This window comes from Myotis nattereri, assembly GCF_964212035.1.
Source record: "Myotis nattereri genome assembly, chromosome: 4".
Classification (NCBI taxonomy): domain Eukaryota; kingdom Metazoa; phylum Chordata; class Mammalia; order Chiroptera; family Vespertilionidae; genus Myotis; species Myotis nattereri.
Window position 1 is genome coordinate 111,272,985 of NC_138079.1, and position 23,459 is coordinate 111,296,443.

A 23,459-nucleotide genomic window follows, 5' to 3' on the forward strand; every position below is an offset into this window, starting at 1 on the left:
TAAAGTGGTTATTGCCATATTTTTCTTTCTAACTATGTTCCTTTTGTTTGTTTGTTTTCTCTTTTCTTCTTAAAGAAGTCTCTTTAAAATTTCTCACAATGCTTACTTGGTGATAATGAAATCCTTTAGGTTTTGTTGTCTGAAAATCTTTTTATTTTTTTCTTTAATTATAAATGATAGCCTTGCTGGCTAGATTACTTTTGTTTTAAATCCTTGCTTTCCTTCACTTTGAATATTTTGTGTTAATCCCCCTGGCTTTAAATGTTTCTGTTGAGAAATCAGCTGATGGTCTTACTGGAGTTCCCTTGTAGATAACCGACTTTCTCTTTCTGTTTTTAAGATGCTCTTTGTCTTTAACTATCACCATTTTTATTATGATGTATCTTGTGGTCCTCTTTCAGTTCATATTGTTTGGAACTCTCTACACTTCCTTGACTTGTATGCCTTTTTCATTCATCAGGTTAGGAAAGTTCTCAGTCACTATTTCTTCAAATAGTTTCTCAATCAATTGCTCTCTTCTCCTTCTGGAACCCCTATTATGTTGATATTGTTATACTACTCATTGTCCTAGGTATCCCTTAAACTATCCTCCTTTTTTAAAAAAATCTGTTGTCTTTTTGCTGCTCTGATTGGGAGTTTCCTGCTACCTTCTAAATTGCTGTTTTGGTCCTCTGCTTAATCATCTGCTGTTGATTCCTTTCAGTGTATTCTTTATTTCAGATATTGTTTTATTTCTGACTAGTTCTTTTTTATGGTTTCTACATCCATTTTGTTTTGTTTTGTTAATCCTCACCTGAGGATATTTTTTCCCATTGATTTTCAGAGAGAGTGGAAGGGAAAAGAGAGTGGAGGAGAGAGGGAGAGAGAGAGAGAGAGAGAGAGAGAGAGAGAGAGAGAGAGAGAGAGAGACATTGATGTGAGAGACACATTGACAGGTTGCCTCCTGCATGCACCCTGACTGGGGACAGGAATAGAACCCACAACCCAGGTACATGCCCTTGACTGGGAATTGAACCACAACCCTTTGGTGTATGGGCTGACACTCTAACTAGGGCTCTGTGTCCTTTTTTATGATTACTATCTCTTTGGTGAAATTCTAAGTTCTAAATTTCTTGAGGTCATAGCCATTGCTTTGAACTCTGTATCAGCCATTGTTTACCTTCATTTCAGTTAATTCTTTTTCTGGGGATTTCTCCAGTCCTTTCATTTGGGTCATGTTTCTTTGTCTCCCTATTTTTGCTGCCTCTCTGTATTCATTTCTGTATATCAGGTAAATCTGCTATGTCTCCTAGTCTTGGCATGGTAGCCTTATGTAGCAGGTGTCTTGTGGAGCTCAGTATTAAAGTCTTCCTGATCACCTGAGATAGGTGCTCCAGGAATGTCCCTTGTGTGGGTTATGTGAGCTCTCCTGTTGTAGTTAAGTCTTGATTGCTTTTTGTACTTCTGTGAGGTGGGAATGACCCTCAGGCAGGTTGACTATGAGCATCAACCCCAACCATGGTGAACAAGCTGCTGTGCTAGGGATAACACCATGAAGCAGAATTGGCCCTAGCAGGATCTGGTGCATGCTGAGATCTCTTTTTTGTGATGCTGTGGAGATACTTTGGTCGTGCTCTATGTGGTCTGAAGCATACCATCAGGTGTATTGGTTCTGGGGTATGTTGGCCATGACTCTGATGCAGTTCAATATTAGGCACTTCCTGTGACTGGCCCTCAATTATTACTTGGGTACTATAAAGTGATCCACAGTTTTTGGCTACCTCTGCAGTGCATGGCTATGCATGAGAGTAGCCAAGGCTCATTTCTCCCAGCACCAATCTTGGGGGTGAGTCGGAAAAAAGCCCAAGGCACCAGCCTACTAGTTCCCGTTAGGCTCCATCACTAAAGGAGCTTCTGGTGGTACATGAGTTGCATGAAGTAGTTTCTCAGTGAATCACCAGGTAGGGATGAATAGTGGTCACCAGACTGATACATATGTAAACTTGAAGCCAGTACTTGGCCTGAGGCCACTCAGTAAAAGTCCCAGATTACACTAAGGCTACTCACCAACTGCTGGGTATCCACAGAACTTTGTGGTGGGGCAGGGTCTCAGAGACTCATCTGGGTGAGGCCAGCAGAGTTCATCCGGCCCTAACAGACCAAGATTTGCCCATGTGGAGGGAGGGCTCTATACAAAAACAGTGGCACCAGTAGAGCATGCAAAAGATAAATGGCCCCTTCTCTAGAGCCACACAACTCAGTCTGCTGCAATTTTGGTTGGACCTCCTTGAGAGTCTTCCATGAAAGTCTGCATCATGGGGTCAGGCTGGCAATAGCCATCAGACTTCTCTGAAGGGCATGAGTTTAGCAGGACATGGCCACCAGGAGTTGGGAGGGTGAGAGTAGAGGATCCCCGCCCAGGGAGGGCAACACTAGTCAGGTGTACATGGGAGAGTGAATGGACCTCACCCCAGGGCCACACAACTCAGTCTCTAATACATCCTAAGTCTGTCTAAACCTCCTCAAGAGGCCACTAGAAAAGTCTCCACTGTAGGGCATGAGCTTGGCAGGGTAACAGGGAATTGGAAAGGAGTTACTATTGCATTCTACCAGGCTAATGTCATAGGGAGAGGAGTGCTTGACCCAGGGAAAACAGTGTCTGTGGGTGGTATGGGAGAGAGACTCAGAACAAAGACCTTGGTGGCTATCCATTCGGCTTTCTCCCTGGAGCCTCAACCCATTTTCTCTTTGCATGACTCCAGCCCATTCTGAGCCACTCTCCCTCCACCAGAGCCCAGGGTGAATGGCTACAAATGATATTTAGTGCACTGGCCCTTTAAAAGGTTGCCAGAACCGGTTTTGGCTCAGTGGATAGAGCGTTGGCCTACGGGCTCAAGGGTCCTGGGTTCGATTCCGGTCAAGGGCATGTACCTTGGTTGCGGGCATATCCTCAGTGGGGGGTGTGCAGGAGGCAGCTGATCGATGTTTCTCTCTCATCGATGTTTCTAACTCTCTATCCCTCTCCCTTCCTCTCTGTAAAAAATAAATAAAATATATTTTAAAAAAAAAAGGTTGCCTGGGTTTCAAGCAGACTCCCCTCTCTCTCTCTCTGGAAGACAGAATCCTTGCTGATTTTCACAGCCAGGTTTTATGCAGTCTCCTCTGCCAGTTCTGGTGCTCTGTGCTGAGGAGCTCTGCATAGGGTTGAGACCGCACACTTTTAAGGGGTCACCCTTGCTGATAAGATATCCCTCCTGATTCTCAACAGCTATATGGGGATGCAGGGCCAGCTCTTTTCATATCTCTGCCCTTCCTACCAGTCTCAAAGTGGCTTCTTCTGTAAATCCTTGGTTATAAGACTTCTGTTCAGCTGATCCTCAGTTAGATATTCAGGTTGATTGTTCTATAATTTAGTGTAATTCCAATTCAGTCCTGTGAGGAGGTGAGTGTAATTTCCACCTGATCCACTGCCATCCTGATCCCTTACCTGTGTTAATTTTTATTAATTCTTTATTTCCTGTTTTTCAGACTGTATAACCTCTATCAGTCTATCTTCAAGTTCACTGATTCTCTCTGACAATTCTAATCTACCGATGAGCTTCTTAATATATTTTTTCACTTTGGTTATTGTGTTTTTAAACTCCAGAATTTCCATTTGGTTTTTAAAAATAATTTCTAACCTGGCCAATGTTTCTTATTGGTTAGAGCATTGGCCTGTGAACAAAGGATCATGGGTTTGACTCCTGGTCAAAGGCACGTACTTGGGTTGTGGGTTTGCTCCTTGGCCCTGGTCAGAGTGCATGTAATATGCAGCCAATCAATGTGTCTCTCTCACATTGATGTTTTTCTCTCTCTTCCCCTCCCTCCCTTCCACTCTCTCTCTCTCAATGAAAAAAAACAAAACTCTAGTGGGATTAATAATAAAATAAAAATAATTTCAATTTTTCTATTATATTTTCTACTTAATGAGATTTTTTTCATACTTTCCATTATTTTTTAATCATTGTTTCCTTTAGTTTTTTTAAATTTATCTTTATTGTTGAAAGTTTTACATATATCCCCTTTTTTACCCCATTGACCCATTCCACCCCACTCCAGCCCACCCCAGTCTTCACTGCACTAATGTCTATGTCCATGTGCTATGCATATATGCAGATAAGTTCTTTGTTTTTTTAACACGTTTATAATGGCTACTTTGATGTCTTTGCAAAATCTGACACCTGGTATTTCTCACAAGTCATTTACAACTTAAAAAGACAGAGTGTTACTAAACAATTTTATGTATCACTGAAATGACTAAACTGTTAACATGAAGTGAATTCATAAAAATTTGTAAGCTTAATCTACAGTGTCTATGTGAGGACACCCTCTGACCAGAGGTAAATACATACCTGAGAGAATAGATAGAGTAGTAGATTTTCCTGCCCCATTATGTCCTAGAAGAACAGTGATCTGTCCCTCATATACATTCAAAGACAAGTCTTTTACAGCTAGTTTGGTAGTGTTGTGCACTCGGAATTCCTGCGAAGGAAAAACACCAAAATACTAATTTTATCTACATATATCACTTTGGAAGAACAAGCACTTATATATATGAATGATCTATAAAAAAAACAATACCACATAAGCTCATGAGGCAGAAAAATCAAAATGTGAGAAGCAAAAACTGTGAAAAGGGAAAAATGTGATAGCATAACAAAAGTTTCAGAATTTCACAATAAATCTATAAATACCCCTTGAGCAATCTCATCCATTCTTGTTTGTTTTAATAATCATCTTCAAGTTGATAAGGCTATATTCTTTTTCAGTCAATGCCTTTGTCCTAATTTGAAAATATAGATAGGACAATTGAAAATATCGATAGGACATCTAAAACTTAGATGTTCTAAAGGCATCTCAAAACTGAAAATATAGATAGGACATCTAAAACTTAGATGTTCTATCAGCATCTCAAATTTCTTATGTGTAGACTTGCAGCACTTCTGCTTAAGATGCAAAAATATGGAAAGAGCATCATTCCCACTCTAGCAAGCAAGTACCTAGTAAGATACAAAATTATAACTTTACTTGAACCCCTCAGAGAGGTGAGTTTATCAGGAAACTAGCTTTAAATTTAAGGAAACATAGATGCCTTCAAGGAGACATGGTATATGAATATTTGCTTACCTAGAGCAGAAATAGTCACTATAAAAACTAGTGAGAAAATATTGGTTAAATTTTTAATTATAATTGAGTGAAGGCAGCTTAAGAAACAATATTTAATGGGAGAGTTGGTATTCATTCAGACTTAAAGTATATATTCCTTCCAACCCATGCCACTGATGGTGAATAAAGACAAACCATCTTGTGTAACAAAAAGAAGATGCTGTTCCTTTTTAACCCCAAACGGCAGTGGGTGTTTTCTATCTAGGTGTCCTCATTCTGCCTTGTCCCTAGGCTTGAACACCACTGTCATGTAACTGCTTATTTAAATCTCCACTTGGATGAATGTTTAAGTGTCTCTGTAGCTCTTAATTCCCCAAAGCTTCACTTGAAAACAAACAAATTTCAAATTCTACCCCGTGTCTCCAGTATCCACGAATTGCTCCACTAACCACCAATTTGCTCAAGCCACAACTGACAGCCACTGTAATTCCTCCTTTTCCCTCAATCATACATCCAACTGAAGAGCAAGTTTTCTTCAGTTCTAACTCCAAAATATATTCTGAATCTGCATAATTTGTTTTCCACTACCACAAGCCTATCCCTGCTGCCTTCATTTACCGATGCTTCTATAAAAGCCTCCAATCTGTTTTCTTCCTTCCATTCATACTCCTCACAGCTGCCAGTGTGGTCTTTTCAAAATATAAATCAGATCATGTCCCTCTACTTCATAAATTCCTATAGTTATAATTATTGCCCAATGTTTAAAAAATAGAATCCAAGTATTACCAAGTGTCTTATAATTTTCCAAATATAGGTCTTTTACATCCTTTGTTAAATTACTGCTAGGTTGCCAAAACCGTTTAGGCTCAGTGGATAGAGCGTCGGCCTGCGGACTGAAGGGTCCCAGGTTCGATTCCAGTCAAGGGCATGTACCTTGGTTGCGGGCACATCCCCAGTGGGGGGTGTGCAGGAGGCAGCTGATCGATGTTTCTCTCTCATCGATATTTCTAACTCTCTATCCCTCTCCCTTCCTCTCTGTAAAATATCAATAAAATATATTTTTTTAAAAAAGAGATTAATCTTAAAAATAAATAAAATAAAATGGAACTGATTTCTGGATATTTATATTATATCTTCCAACTTTCATTGAATTCATTTATCAGTTCTAGTAGTATTTTGGTGGAATCTTTAGGGTTCCCTATATACAATATCATGTCATCGGCAAACAGTCACAGTTTTAATTCTTCCTTTCCCAATGGATGCCTGGTTTTTACTCCTTCTTGTCTGATAGCTGTGGCTAAGACTTCCAGAACCATGTTGAATAATACTGCTGAAAGCAAACATCCCTGTCCTGTTCCTGACTCAAGGGAAATGTTTTTAGTTTTGCCCATTGAGAATGATGTTGACTGTGGGGTTTGTCACATATGGCCTTTATCATGCTATTCCCACTTTACGAAAAAATTTTATTATAAATGGGTGCTGGATGTTATAAAATGCTTTTTTGCATCTATTAATATGGCTGTGTGATTTTATCCTATCATTTTGTTTATTATGCAGTATATCACAGTTATTGATTTGCAAATACTGTACCAATAATAATGCATCCCTGGAATAAATCCCACTTGATCACAATGTATGACGTTTTAAACGTATTGCTGGATTTGGTTTGCTAATATTTTGTTGAGGATTTCAGCATCTATGCTTGTGAGAGAGATTGGCCTATAATTTTTTTTTCTTTATCATGTCTTTAACTGGTTTTGGAATTAGAGCAGTGGTTCTCAACCTTCCTAATGCCACGACCCTTTAATACAGTTCCTCTGTTGTGCCCAGATTTCAAGATTCCCAAGAACCCCCACAAGGAGCCAGCGAGTCCGATGCAAAAGCAAAGAGTCATTCATTTCAAACCTAGGTTTGGCTCCCCTGCCACACTCACCGATGCAACGGTAAGCTCCAGTGGCCGAGAGAGAGCGAGGCCTGATGGGATTGTGGGTTTTATAGTAAGGGCAGGGGAGGGGACTGTGGGCCCCGCCAATTGGCCAGGCGCGAGTCTCTTTGGCGCACACGTCCCTTGATTGTCATTGGTTAGTTTAAAGAAATCCTGGGCGTGGCCAGCAGGGGCCTGGGCTTCCGGGAAGAAGGCACTCTCCTGAGCACCTGGTGGCCGCCCCAAAACTGGAGGACCCAGGGCAAGATGGAGGGCGCAGTCCTAGCCCCCCCCCCCCGCCCCAGGGCGAGCTGAGCCCCGGCTCCAGGGGCCAGTCCGGTTGCTGGGGGTCCAGCAGATCGACCAGTTCCAGCCCAGACAGGAAGTCCATGTCCTCCATCTCGTTCCCGGGGGTGCCGGCAATCGCCTCCTCCTCCATCTCCTCGGGCGAGGGCACACGCCCCGCCCTGCCGCCGCTGCTGCCGCTGGGGGCGGCGGGCGGGTGGCAGCCTGCGCCGGGCTCCCGCCGTGGGCTGGGGAGTCGGTGCCTGAGGCCGCCAGCAGCGTGGTCAGGCCCTGCGACGACTCGCCCTTTCACCTCATGTTGTGGTGACCCCCAACCATAAAATTATTTTCGTTGCTACTTCAGAACTATAATTTTGCTACTGTTATGAATTGTAATGTAAATATCTGATATGCAGGATGTATTTTCACTGTTACAAATTGAACATAATTAAAGCACAGTGATTAATCACAAAGACAATATACGTGTTTTCCAATGGTCTTAGGCGACCCCTGTGAAAGGGTCGTTCAACCCCCAAAGGGTCCGCGACCCACAGGTTGAGAACCGCTGAATTAGAGTAATGCTGCCCTCATAAAAACAGCTTGGGAGCCTTCCCTCCTCTTGAATTCTTTTGGAATAGTTTGAGAAGGATCGGTGTTAGTTACTCTTTGAATGTTTGGTAAAATTCAACTGTGAAGCCATCCAGCCCAGAACTTTTGTTTACTGGAGGTTTTTTAAATTACGGCTTCAATTTAACTAGTTGTAATCTGTCTATTCAGATTCTCTGATTCTTCCTGATTCAGGTTTGGAAGATTGTATGTTTCTAGAATTTATTTATTCTGGATTGTCCAATGTTTTAGCATAGAGTTGTCCATAATATTTTCTTACAATCTTTAGTATCACTTTTATGTCAGTTGTTATATCTTTCTTCATTTCTGATTTTGTTTGAGTCCTCTCTCTTTTTCCTTGGAGTGTGATTAATGGTTTCTTGATCTTGTTTATCTTTTCAAAGGAAGAGCTCTAGGTTCCACTGATCTTTTGTATTATGTTTTTAGACTCTATTTTGTTTACTCCTGCTATGATCTTTACTATTTCCTTCCTTCTACTCACTTTGGACTTTGTTTCTTGTTCTTTTTCCAGTTTATTTAAGTGTAAAGTTACATTGCTCATTTGAGATATTTCTGTTTCTTGAGGTAGGCTTGTAATGCTATGAATTTCCCTCTTAGGACTGCTTTTGTTGTGTCTCATAGATTTTGGTTGTTGTGTGACCTACCATCTTCATTTGTTGCAAGGTATCTTATTTCTTCCTTGATCTTATTGTTAACCCATTCATTGTTTAGTAACATGCTATTTAGCCTCCATGTCTTTGTGTATTTTTCAGTTTTTTCTCATGATTGATTTCTTGTTTCATACTATTATGGTCAGAGAATATGCCTGATGTGATTTCAATCTTCCTAAATTTATTGAAACTTGTTTTGTGTACTAACATTTGGTTTATCCTAAAAATATCTTCCATGTGCTCTTTAAAAGGATGTATATTCTGCTGCTTTGGGGTGAAATGCTCTGAAGATATCAATTAAATCAATCTGATATAATATGTCATTTAAGGTCACTGTTTTCTTATTGACTTTCTTTCTGGAAGTTCTATCCGTTTATGTCAATGGGTCTTAAAATACCCTACTATGACTGTATCACTGTCAATCTCCCCCTTTATGTTCATCAAAATTTGCTTTTTATATTCTGGTATATAAATGTGTACAAAAGTTATGTTGGCTTTCTCCCTTTATCATTATGTAGTATCCTTCTTTGTTTCTTACTATAGCCTTTTAAAATCTATTTTGTCAGATGTAGCTACCCCAGTTTTTCTCATTTCCATTTGCATGAAATATCTTCTTCCATCCCTTTACTTTTGTCTATATGTATCTTTAGTTCTGAGGTGGGTCATGGAGACAGCATGTATATGGGTCCTGTTTCTTATCTATTTAGCCACCCTATGTCTTTTGATTTGAGCATTTAAGTTATTTACATTTAAGGTGAACTTTGATAGGTATATATTTATTGCCATTTTATTTTCTAAATTATATTTCTCTGTTTTGTTTCTTCTTCTACTACTACTACTACTACTACTACTACTACTAATGTTAGTTAGTAAAGCAGGCCCTTGAACATTTCTCATAATACAAGTTTGTTGGTAACAAACTCCTTTAGCTTTTTCATGTTTGGGAAGCTGTTTTGTTTTGTTTTGTTAATCCTTATCTGAGAAATTTTTTTTTCTCATTAATTTTTAGAGTGAGTGAAAGGGAGGGAGGGAGAAACATCAATGTGAGAGAGACACATCAATTAGTTGCCTCCTGAATGCACCCCAACAAGGGCTGGGGATCAAACCTGCAACCCAGGTATGTGTCCCCAACTGGGAATCAACCTGCAAGCCTTTGGTGCATAGGCTGACACTCTATCCACTGAGAACACTGGGCAGGGCATGGGAAGCTTTTTATTTCTCCTTCAATATTAAACGATTGCCATGGTGGGTAAAGTAGTCTTGGTTGTAGGTCCTTGATTTTCATCACTTTGAATATTTTATGCCAATCCCTTCTGGCCTGCAAAGTTTCTGTTGATATTTCAGCTGACAGTATTATGGGAGTTCCCATGTAGGTAACTAACTGTTTTTCTCTTGCTGCTTTTAAGAATCTCTCTTTGTCTTTAACCTTTGGCATATTATGATGTGTCTTGGTTTGAGCCTCTTTGGGTTCATCTTGTATGGGATTTTCTGTGCTTCCTGGACTTGTGCGTCTTTTTCCATCACCAGGTTAGGGAAGTTTTTGGTTATTATTTCTTTAATCAAGTTCTTGATCTCTTACTCTCTGTCTTCTCCAGATATCACTATAATGCAGATGTTGTTAAGCTTCATATTGTCCCAAAGGTCCCTTAAACTATCCTCATTCTTTTTAATTATTTTTTCTTTTTTCTGCTCTGATAAAAGATTTTATTTCCTATCTTGTCTTCCAAATCACTGAGTAGATTATCTGCTTCATTGAACCTACTCTTTATTCCTTAAAGAGTACTCTTGGTGTCATATATTGTATTCTTCATTTCTCTCTGGTCCTTTTTTATGTTTTCTATGTCCTTGTTCATGCTGTTGTAGTTCTCATTAAGTTCCTTGAGCATCCTTGTAACCTTTATTTTGGACTCTATATCTGAGAAGCTGCTTGCCTCCATTTCACTTAGCTCTTTTTCTGGAGATTTTTCCTGTTCTTTCACTTTGGGTCCCCTTTAGCTGCCTCTTTGTGTGTGTTTCTATGTATTAGGTAGATCTGCTATGACTCCCAGTCTTTGTGGGGTGGCCTTATGTAGTAGGTGTCATGTGGGACCTAGTCACACATTATCCTTGATCTCCTGAGCTGGGTGCACTAGGAATGTCCTTTGTGTGTGTTATGTGGGCCCTCCTTTTGTGATTGAGTCTTGCTTGTTATTGGCCCCTTTTGTGCATGGGATTGACACTCAGGATGGCTGCCTATGAGGCTCAACCATGACTATAGCATGTGAGCTGTTGTGCAGGTGCTGACCACACAAAGAAGAATTCAGCAGGTTTAGTGCCTGCTGAGATCTCCCTTTGAATATGCTTCTTGTGAAGTTGTTGGATCCTGCTCCAATGTTGTCTGAAGCTAGCCACTGGATGTGTTGGTTCTGAGCCTCTTTGGAGGGACGGCAGGGCAGGTTAATGTCAGGCATGTGTGTGACTGGCCCTCAGCAACCTTTTTGGAGCTACATGCAACTCATAGTTTGTGGTGGCCTCTGCTGGGCCTGGGTGCATGTAGAAAGGACCAAGCTGCGCACCAAGGTATTTTTCCAGCATTGGGCCAGAGGCAGGTCAGCAAATGTTCAAAGGGTTCCCAAGATCTGCTTCCACCTGCCTTTGCCTGCTGGCTACTTGTTAGGCCCAGTCACTGAAAAAGCCTCTGGTGGAGTCAGAAGGATCTCCTGTGAGGGGAAGGAGCTGGTCAGGCTTCAGGAAAGGTAATGGGTGTGGTTCCTGCCCCAGGGTCACATGAGTGTGTCTGTACAAATTTTTTTTTTTAAATATATTTTATTGATTTTTTACAGAGAGGAAGGGAGAGAGATAGAGAGTTAGAAACATTGATGAGAAAGAAACATCGACCAGCTGCCTCCTGCACACTCCCCACTGGGGATGTGCCCGCAACCAAGGTACATGCCCTTAACCGGAATCGAACCTGGGACCCTTGAGTCCGTAGGCCGATGCTCTATCCACTGAGCCAAACCAGTTAGGGCGTGTCTGTACAAATTTTGCCTTGAACCTAGCTGGGTGGAGTCACTAGAAGTTGGGTGAGTGGGGCCTCTGAAGCCCCGAGATTGGTTTAGCCAGAACCCAGGAAGGGGGTTCAGTCAGATCTTCCATGAGGGGAAAGTGTGAGTCAAATTCACAAGAACGTGTAGGGAATGGCCCCCACTCCATAGCCAGACAACTCAGGCACTGACATCCCCTGAGTCTGTCCAGACCTCCAACGCCCTGGCCATGCAGCTCACTCTTCAGCAGGGCCTGAATTCTGCAGGGTGGGATGAGAGGGTGTCCAGAAGGTGAGGCAATTGCTTTTCCCAAGGCTGATGCCTCACAGAGGAGAGTGCTCCACCCAAGAAGGTTGGCATATGCTGTATGGGGGCTGTCACCTCAGCTCCCTCCCCAGAGCCACAAACCCCAGACTCTCCTCAGGCAATTCTAGTCCACTCCACCCTCCCTCTGCTGGAGCCCAGGATGAATAGCTGTGAACAAAATTTTGTGTGTTGGCCATTTAAGAGGGTGCCTGTGTCTCTAGTGGTCTTCCAATGGTGGACAGAAACACTTCTGCTTTTCACAACTGAATATTATGTGGACGCTTCTTCCTGGTTCTGGTGCTCTGGGCTGGGGAGCCAGGCTTATTGTTTAGGATCCACCTTCTCAGTGGGAACGTTCCTTCAGCTGAAATAACCCTCCAGAACCTCAGCTGCCACTCATGGGAGTGGGACCAGGCCTTTTCACATCTCCACCCTTCCTATCAGTCTCGGTATGGCTTCTTCCCTGGTTAAAAGTCTTCTCTTCAGCTAGTCTCCAGTTGGTTATTCAGGATGATTATTCTTTAACTAGAGGCCTGATGCACAAAATTCATGCAAGAGTAGGCCTTCCTTCCCCCAGCTGCCAGCACCAGCTTCCCTCTGGCACCCGGGACCCAGGCTTCCCTCGCAGCCCCGGTTTTGTCTGGAAGGTTGTCCCGAAGGACGTCCAGAAGGATATCCAATCTAATTAGCATATTTCACTTTTATTATTATAGATTTAGTTATAATTCCAGTTTGATCCTGGGAAGTAAGTATAGCTTCCACCTACTCCACCACGATCTTGAAACCCTCTCATAATGGCCATTCTGGACACAGCATTACTTGGTGCCCCCTGCTTCATCTCTACCAAGCCCAACAGCATACCAAGAACTGTTTTTGAAAGATATAGTTCTCAGCTTCAATTGCAGATCAGCATTGTTATTCTCCCACTGAAGCTTGCCATGAAATCAGCATATCCTCTTCCAGCATGACACCTCTAATACCAGGGTCTTCTGGGTTGTGATGTCCAAGCAGCAGGGCTTGTTTTGCTACAGCTTGGACCTGCTACAGCACCCATTCCTGCTCTGGACTCCACTCAGAAGTGGCAGCTTTTCACATCATTTAGTATAGGGAAAGGCAGTATCCCTGTGTACACAATATGCCTCCAAAACCTGAAGTGGCCTACTAGGCATTATTCTTCCTTTTTCACGGTGAGAGATGTAAACTACACTAAGTCCTCCTTTACTCTGGAAAGGATAACTGGCAGGTCTCAGACAACTAAACTCCTAAAATATTACTGATGTGGTGAGCCCCCTGAATCTTTATAGGCTTTATCTGTCCCCTCCTTAGAGTACATGTGTCTTACCAAGGCTTCCAATATACTTCCCATTTCTTGTTTATCTGGTCCAACTATCATATAGTGGACCAGAGTGACACTCTGCAAGATGAATGGAAAGTCCAGGTCTGTTCGTATTATATTAGAACAGAGGGCCAAGGAATTTATAGCCCTGGGCAAATACTTGAGTACTGTTGTTGCTCATTTCAAATGAATACAAAAGTCTATGATCCTCATTTCTGCTGGTGATGGAAAAAAAGAAGTTGCCATATCAATGGCCCAATATCATGTTCTTGGGCTGTGTCTATCTCCTACCATAGATGAAAAGTCCCACATCTTGCACAACAGCTGTAACTAGGTGCTATTTGCTTGAGTTTCTGGTATTTGTCATCCCCTAGGATCCATCTGGATAGATTTTTGCAAAAACTAAAATGGTAAATTAAATGGAGGGAGATATATTGGGGTATTGTCACTCATACCACTCTAATCTTTGCCACTCCCCCCAGAATGTGATATTACTTTTGATTTTCAAAGGATTCCACGTGATTTTCCCCAGTATGACAGCTCTTCCTGAGGCCAAGGGGTCAATACATGGGTTAATATAACTACCAAGTATGTCATTTCTAATTACATTTGACTACTGTGAAAATGCCGACTAAGTGGGTCTATAGTCCCAGTGTACCCACTATATGCCAGACAAGGGCCAGAATTCCATTAATTACCCAGCCTGCATATACCCCTGCTCTAATAAGTGGTCCATGATGATATGGTTACTCAAATGGCTGACGTCCCTTTGCAAAAGGTGTGTAGTCATTATCAAGTACATTTGCAATGATGTTGCTGAGTGTTTCCCTTAGCAATCCAGCTCTTCCTTCAGTCAATGGGTGTCGTCAGATCTGAACACTGGAAACTGTGAAAGAGACCACTAATTTGCACTGGGCACCTGTCCTCAACTCTTGAGGATCGACTTTTCTTGCTTCTAGTTGTATGGCTTGAGCAATACCCTCATTGGCTATCCATCTATCTTGCCTCAAGAAAACTGAGATTATTTAACAATCATTTGTGGATCAGGTGTCCCAGACTGGCACTCCATACTTGCCACTTATTAAAAACAATTGTTCTTCCCCATGCCACCACCTGGCTTTGATTATTGTTTTTAAATATATATTTTATTGATTTTTTACAGAGAGGAAGGGAGAGGGATAGAGAGCTAGAAACATTGATGAGAGAGAAACATCGATCAGCTGCCTCCTGCACACTCCCCACTGGGGATGTGCCCGCAACCAAAGTATATGCCTCTGACCAGAATCGAACTCGGGACCCTACAGTTTGCAGGCCGACGGTCTATCCACTGAGCCAAACCAGCTAGGGCATGGCTTTGATTCTTTTTGGAGTCATATTATCTCCACTCCTATCAGTGAGTCCAGTTCTGTTAAAATAGCTCCTACTTCCAGTAGTTATCAGTGATGCTGTGTTCCTCTCACTAGACGTTAATGAATGTCTTCCGGGCTTACCAGCGAACCACAGGCACGTAGTACATTAGATGGGCGGAACTGGTGCAGGGTCTCTCTGAGGCTGCAATCACGATGACAACCAGGGCTCCAGTCATCTGAAGGTCTGGCTGAGACCTGTGCATTTACTACCCAGCAGGCATTCTTAAGTTGGCACTGGTTGTCTTGGGAAGCCTCGGTTCTTATCCATATGAGCTGCTCCACATGGCAGCTTGAATGACATGGTGGCTGTCTTCAGAGCATGATATTCAAGACCAAAGAAAAAGCTACAATGACTTCCATGTCCTGGATGTCCCATACTTCATTGCTACAATATTACATAGTCACAGAGGTCAGCCATATTCAGTGCAGGAGGGGGCTGTCCAAGGATGTGAATGCAAGGAAGTGAGAATCCCTAGAAGCCGTCATGAAGGCTGCCAACAATCATCCACCAGGTGACTCCAATGATTCGTATTCTTCTCAAACATGCCTTCATCTGCTTCCGTTCCACAAAAGTTTTAATCCTTTAATAGGATCAGCTCAAATTCCAGGGTCTTGTCACCTAAATCAAGTCCAGGTGTGAATAAGACTTCTGTGGTCTAGTTTCTAGAGAACACCTCCTAAAATACAATTACTCCATATCTGAAAACCTGTCAACCAAAGAGACATGAAATCTATCATCCCCCATCCTTCCCCACAAATCCAACATAAAATGGTGGTACACACAAAGGTTAACCACTGCATACATTGCCGCCGAAATAAGTGGAAAACATTGAAATCCACTAATCGGAATGTTGGCAGTTCCTTGATTAGGTCTCAAAACAAGAGAATCCTCCTACAAGGCTCTTGGCTCTTCCCCCTGTGGTCAGCTCTGCCTTCTGAATTATGCTTCCATGAAAGGCAGTTGATGTCTACAGCTGAGTTTTATTTTTGGCCTGCTTTCTATTTGTAGATTTTGGTAATCCAAAGTCCGCTTTTTATTTTTTACTATCTCTGTCCTTTTAGGTATAAGCTGCTGGTATTTCTTCTGGTACAGTTTTATTTAAAACATTGCACTCACTGTAGTGACAAAATCCAGGCCCACAAATAAATTTGAAACAATTCTTCTCTACCTGTGGCTTCTGCTGAGGCTCCCACAATGCTGTTTGATTGAAAAGCTCTCTGAGGCACTGCCTTAGATCCTTCTGCTATCTTAAAAACAAAAGGTTTTACTCACCATTTTGTCTTCAACATTATATAATGTTTTTCTGACAATGACCTGGATTTTCTCTTTGATTGGAAGCCACTCTTTAATTTCAACATCATAATTCCTAGAGAGGCTAGGAATTATCAAAACCAATACCTGTCTCCTTTATGTTCAACAGTCCTTTCTTCTGCTTCTCTCTCCTCTCACATAAACTACATTTTACTTAAAGCAACAAAAATGCAGGCAGTTCCTTCATTAATATGCCTGAAAATAACTTTAGCTCAAACAGTTCATAAGGTACATTTTCTCTCTGCTCCCACGTTATTGGAGGTGATGATATATATATATATATATATATATATATATATATATATATATATATACTAACTGTCCTTCCCACTTTCCAACTGGTTGCTATAACATGCACTGACCATAAGGGGGCAGACACTCAATGCAGGAGCTGCCATGATGCGCACAGAGAAACAACACCATGGACCTAGCACCACAAAACAACACTTGGCTTCCCCCAAGTGGGACACAGGCCCTACCACCACCCCGGAGCAACAGCCCACCAAATCGCAGCCCATGCTGCCATGGCATGAAATGTGGCCCACAGCCCAGCCCACCCCGCAAACGGTAGCTGTGGGTGCCGGATAATGACGTCACATTTTTGTTGACATTCTGAAGCTAAAATTGTCGGCAGAATATGTCTGAAGACCAACTATTGGCACAACATACCTCTGAGGCTGAAAGAAAGCGGTGTCATCGACAGAATATGTCTAAAGAACAGTTATCAACAAGTACTACCAATACTGGTAGGAACTGCCTTCATAGCGAAAATGAGGTAAATGAGGATGCAATTATCAAACACAGTTGTGGCAGGATGACTGTTACATGTCAATTTTGCCTATCCCTAAATTTCTCCAATGAAAAACCATCTGATGGTAAATTTATTTAATGTTGTAGCAAAGGCAACAATTCTCCAAATTATATAAATTTTCCAGAATACCCGGCATATTTAAAACAATTAATGATAAACAAAGGTTCTGACAGTAAAAATTTCATGGCAAATATTCATTTGATAAATAGTTCTTTTGCTTTTGCTTCAATGGGTGCAAATATTACATCACCATCAGGATATGGGCCATAGTGTTTTAGAATACACAGTCAAGTTTATCACCGTACTGGAACTTCATATCCTTCGGATGGTGTTTCTCGGAAGTTTGCTCAACTCTATATTTTAGATACAGCTGTAGCAATGAGGAAAAGATTAGCAATGCCAGAAAGCCAAGCTTGCTCAGAAAGACTCATGATCAATATCAGCAACTTCATGAATGAAATAAATAAATTAACAAAATCATACAAGATGCTACATGAGTTAGAAAAGGAAGCCTGATCTGAAGCAGCAGTGAAAGGTATTGCTCCCTCAAAAGTAACAATGGCAATTAAATACGATTGTAACAGTTACCTGGGTAGATATAATTTTCCCCGGGGTAACCGAGGTTGCTGTCATATTCAGAAACGAAGATGGAGAACCTCCTATTGAAAGGGACTTGCTCATTCATTGTAAACCAGATCCCAATAATCTAAATGCCACTAAAATGAAACAAATCAGTATCCTGTTTCCTACATGAGATGCAATGATGTATCCTATTCTTTTCTTTTTAAAAAAATATATTTTATTGATTTTTTACAGAGAGGAAGGGAGAGGGAGAGGGAGTTAGAAACATTGATCAGCTGCCTCCTGCACACTCCCCACTGGGGATGTGCCCGCAACCAAGGTACATGCCCTTGACTGGAATCGCACACGGGACCCTTGAGTACGCAGGCCGACGCTCTATCTACTGAGCCAAACCGGTCAGGGTGATGTATCCTATTCTTTTTTCACATGGTGAAAAAGGCTAGGAAACAAATATTGCCTTAAGACTCAGAGCCAACAGTGTAATTGACAATAATACTAGATGAAATGTAAGGACGCAAGTCACACAAATGCAATATTATGGATTTCATCTCTCCATCTGGGACACGTTCAATCCTATTTTAAATGCAGGACACTCAACAGTATATTGTCGATTCATATTCAAAAATGGAAGCCAATCAGGTAAATTTCATTAAAGCAACCAATCTAAGTTGAGAGTTGAAAAATATAGTGGTTTGATGAATTATCTCACATCTAGATCTGAAAATGACAATGTGCCGATTGGTGAAATGATAATACTTCCATCATCTTTTGATGGTAGTCCCCGAAATATGCAGCAGCGATATCAGGATGCTATGGCAACTGTAACTAAGTATGGCAAGCCCTATTTATTTGTAACTATGACGTGCCACCCCAAATGGGCAGATGTTATAAATATAATTTAAAACGCTGGCAAAAAAAGTGAAAACAGATCTGACTTGGTAGCCAGGGTTTTTAATATTAAGCTGAATGCTCTTTTAAATGATATATGTAAATTCAATTTATTTGGCAAGTAGGTGCAATCATCACGCTACTGAGAAATCTTAATAGTAAATGGGGTCTTGTAATGATACCAGATTTATTATCACAAGATTGTGACCTAACATAATCAAAGCTGAAGTATTAATAGGATCTGCAAAGGAGAGGTTGTTCTGATTCCAAGAATTGATTTGTCCCCATCTGACACTGGCCTTCCATTTAAATTAATTCGAAGACAGTTTCCCATGATGCCATCATTCACGGTGACTATTAACAAATCACAAGGACAAACTCTAGACAGAGTAGGAATATTCCTACCTAAACCCGTTTTTGGACATGGTCAGTTATATGTTGCTTTCTCTCAAGTTCTAAGAGCATGTGATGTTTAAGTTAAAGTTGTAAATACTTCATCACAAGAGAAATTAGTCAAGCACTCTGAAAGTGTTTTTACTCTTAATGTGGTATACAGGGAGATATTAGAATAAGTTTAATCAATTTATCAGTCATTGTTTGTATCAATGTTGTTTTTATACCATGTTTTTATTGTTTTCATATCATTTTGTTGTTTTTATTTCATGTTTTTGTTGTTTTCATACCAGGTCTTTGTTGTTGTTGTTATATAATGTTGTTATTGTTTATTTATTAATCAATTTACATATTATTTTCATGCACATTTTACTAATTTTCTTTCACCTCTGACACTTCTATTATAGAGAAAAGGCAAATAGCAATATTAAAATATTTCTTCTAATTAATTTCCTTTCAATGTGTAAGAATTTGTGCACCGGGCCACTAGTTGTTATATAATAGGAATATTCTTTCCTCCAGTTTAAACAGCAGTTCCTCACTTCCACTTAAGCCAGCGGTTCTCAACCTGGGGGTCGCAACCCCTTTGGCGGTCACAGGGGTCGCCTAAGACCAACCTGCATATCAGATATTTACATTACGATTCATAACAGTAGCAACATTACACTTATGAAGTAGCAACGAAAATAATTTTATGGTTGGGTCACAACATGAGGAACTATATTTAAAGGGCCAGAAGGTTGAAAACCACTGATTAAGCCTTCAGTGGCAGCCACCTCTAAGACCATTTGGCTTTTGTTAACAATCTATTCTAGGCCCTTTAAGCTCCACCAGAAACTCTCTTCAAGGTTCTTCCAGCTTTCCTCACTTTCCAATCCCAAAACTACTCCCACATTATTAGTTACTTGTTATGGCAGGATCCTACTTCCAGGTGCCAAATCTATTTAAAGTTTATTGATGAGTAATAAATGACCCAAAATAAAGTGGCTTGAAGCAACAATAAATATGTAATTTTCTCATAGTTTCTGGCCTCAGAAATGCTGAACTGGGCAGCTTTGTCTCATGATTTTGTATTTAAAATGTTAGCAAGGGCTATAGTCATCTAAAAGCTTGATCAAGATGGGAGGGTCCACTTTAAAGTAGCTTACTCAGAAGGCTGACAGTCAGTACTAGTTGCTGGGAGAAGGAGTCATTTCATCCCATGTGAGACTCTCTTCAGTCATTTAGGTGACGGCTTGAGTACCCTCCTAAGTTAGAATCTGACTTCCCTTCTGTGACTTAGCCCTGGAGGCAGTCTGTCACTTGTGCAGTTTTTTTATTAGTTCTACAGGCCAGTCCTAATCAATGGCATGAAAATCAAGAGATGTGGGTCACTGAAGGTCCTCTTAGAGGCTGTCTACCACCCTTTGTGACATCACCCAAGTTATATTTCTAGTTGCCAGAAGGAGGTGTGGATTGTCTTGTGGGGCAGAGGCTACTGTATCATCTTCAAGGAAGAGAGAAAGAAATTCTTGCCCCTAAATGGGGGGAGTGAGCCATTTTGGCAGGCTGAGGGTTCAGGGGAAATTGGAACTCAAGATTTTTGCATCTTACATTTCCTATCCTATGTATCCATGTTATATTCCTTCCCAAGAAAGATCGCCCCCCACCCCCCCACCCCCATCCTAGGATGGCAGACCTGCTTAATTAGGAATTTAACCTTCTCTAGAGCCCTGCTGTTCTTATGTTTCAGTATAGGGCAATGTTCTCAGCTCTTACGCTCTTTGGTTGCTGGAGAGGAAAATATTGTCATATGCTTCCTGGTAATCTCACCGGATTTCAGCTAGCCTCTAATGGGTAATCACGTACAGCCTTTCATTTTCCATCTCCAGTGTATCAGTTCACCCAACAATATCCATCCACTTCCATAATCCCTATAATTACTTTCCCCACATCTTTTTTCAAACACTTGACACATGACACCAAAGGAAAATTTCTTTTCCCTTGAATACCACCCCAATTCACCACATGTGGACATTGTACTGCTTCCTTATACAGTGGGGCCTTGACTTACGAGTTTAATTTGTTCCGAGACTGAGCTCGTTAAGGAGCTCATTAGCTCAAATTACTCTATCAACTCAATACAAAAAATCGGCCAAGAGACAGCTGGTATCTCAAAAAACTCGTTAGTCGGGACACTCGTAAGCCAAGGCCCCACTGTACTTTAGTCTACCTCTCATCTTGTCATCTGCTTTCTCAGTTCACTCAGGTACAGACAATCACCAATCAGGTTTTCTGGAAAGTACACCTTAATATAGGAGTTAGCATCCAGGAAGTGTATATAAGATAGAAATTGGAGTGTAGGAATACTCTTGAGATCAGCACCTGTGCGCGAACAGAAAAGAGTTGGCTTGTAGTATAGTCACATCAAAGACAACCCCACAAGAAAATGGGCCTCATTTTGTGTGAGGTGACTGTTCAGCTGAGGTTATTGTTGGGAGGGTGGCCAGCATCCACAGTAGCCATATTTTCAGAGAAAGAAGATTTAATACCTGTCCTTCTCAAATTCTTCCAAACAACGAAAAGACAGGCAACACTTCCCAACACATTTTATGAGGCCATCATAACCTTAAGACCAAACTGGCAAATGTAGCAATAACAAAAGAAAACTATAGACTAATATCTCTCATAAATACAGATGTAAAAATGCTAAACAAAATACTAGCAAATTGAATTCAATAATACTTTAAAAAGATAATACATCATGATTAAGAGGGGTTCAGTTGAAGGAGGCAAGGATAGTTCAACATACACAAATTAATCAATGTAATACACCACATTAACAAAATAAAGGATAAAATCATATGACCATATAAATAGATGTAGAAAAAGCATTTGACAAGATATAACATCCATTCATTATTAAAACATTCAATAAAATGAGCATAGAAGGAAAGTACCTCAACATAATAAAGGCCATATATGACAAACCCTCAGCTAATATACTTCATAGTGAAACACTGAAAGCTTTTTTCTCTAAGATCAGGAACAAGACAAGTCTGTCCACTTTAACCACTCTTATTCAACATAGTACTGGAGGTCCTAGCCAGAGCAATCAGAAAGATATACTCAAGCAAGAGAAAGATATAAAAGGCATCCAATTTGGGAATAAAGAAGTAAAAGTGTCACTTTTTGCAGATGACATGATTCTGTATATAGAAAGCCTAAAGACTCCACCAAAAAACTATTAGAAACAATAAACAAATACAGTAATGTTGTAGAATACAAAATAAATATACAAAAACACATTGCATTCCTATATACTAACAATGAAATTTCAGAAGAAGAAATAGAAAAGATTTATTTTATAATTGAAACAAAAAGAATAAAATACTTAGGAATAAACTTAAACAAAGGATGTGAAAGATGTATACATTGAAAACGACATGACATTATTAAAAGCAATTGAAAAAGATACAGAGAAATGAATAGATATTCCATGTTCATGGATTGGAAGTATCAAGATAGTTAAAATGTCCATATTACTTAAAACAGTATACAGATTTAATGCAATCCCATCAAAACTGCAATGGCATTTTAAAAAAGAAACAGAACAAACAATTACCAGATTTGTATGAACCACAAAAAAGACCCAAATAGCCAAAGCAATCCTGAGGAGCAAAACACGAGTTTTGTATTTGGCTTACACAACCAAAAGAGAGACCTGCATATAGCACACTGGAGTATAAACACCTCCAAAATTAACCTGAATTTGCATGGAAGGATCTGTGATTACCAAAGCTGTAGGGTTAGAAACTCAAATCAAGGTAGGTAGGCCTTCAAGAGGCAATGTATTGCCAGTAAGTACACAGGATATCTGAATTCTACATGCCTGCAACTGATCCAAATAGATTGAGAGATACAAGAATCCCTTCCCTGACAGAGGAGAGTACAGATAGACACGTGCAAAACATTGTGAACAGAAACTAATGTTCTAGACCAGAGATTTTCACCCTTTTCATCTCGTGGCATGCACAAACTAATTACTAAAATTTCTGTGGCACACCAAAAAATATATTTCTTGCTGATCTGATAAAAATTGGTATAATTTTGATTCATTCACACTGGATGGCTATTTTTGTGTTGGCTGTTGTCATTTTTATTTGACAATCTAAGAAAAAAGAGATTAGTGCCCCCAAATAATCACATTTTAAAACACTGTGGCACACCAGTTGAAAATCACTGTTCTAGACTCTACATTTTAAAATGAGGGTATTCATAGAAGACCACAGTTATAGTTTATAGAAAGCCTGATACTATTCTGGAGGAAGGAGAAAATTTTATTATATCTTGTATAAATTTCATTTATACCTTTCTCAAAGGAAGTAAGCAGAATGCCCTCTTTTATTATCATGTGATCTGTTTCTTGGTATTTCCAATAACAAAAACATTGACAATGAATTGTAAACTAAGTATCAGTTTCATCAAGAAAAGAGATGTGTGAAACGATACCTTGCACAAATGTTGGAGCTGGATACCTGCCACCAAATCAGTAGGTTCAGCTTCAAAATACTTGGTTTCAATTGTCTTGTAAAATTGCCTTGATTCATTTGTTTTCTTTGGTTTTTCCCCAAACCAGTAAGAGGGCTAAGAAGAGAATAAAATGTAATCATTGCAAAAACCACTGAAGAAAACACAGTAGAAAGTCAGTTAGCCTGCTACTCTTTATGTTGAGATGGGCAGAACATTGCTTGGGATTAAGTTTTAGAACTAATTGGCTATAATTTGAACCCCAAGGCATAAAAAGAGA

At 40.4% G+C, this 23,459-nt stretch overlaps 1 protein-coding gene across 1 annotated transcript in view; it reads right to left on the reverse strand.

Moving 5' to 3' along the window:
• The window catches only part of LOC308518602 (phospholipid-transporting ATPase ABCA3-like), a gene marked incomplete at both ends in the record, with an annotated part of 259,837 nt that overhangs the window by 143,801 nt on the left and 92,577 nt on the right, over positions 1-23,459 (reverse strand). The window contains 2 exons of the mRNA XM_081090313.1: positions 4,371-4,500; positions 23,162-23,296. Of these exons, the coding sequence (XP_080946439.1) occupies positions 4,371-4,500; positions 23,162-23,296 (265 nt within the window). The remainder of the gene's footprint in view (positions 1-4,370; positions 4,501-23,161; positions 23,297-23,459) is intronic.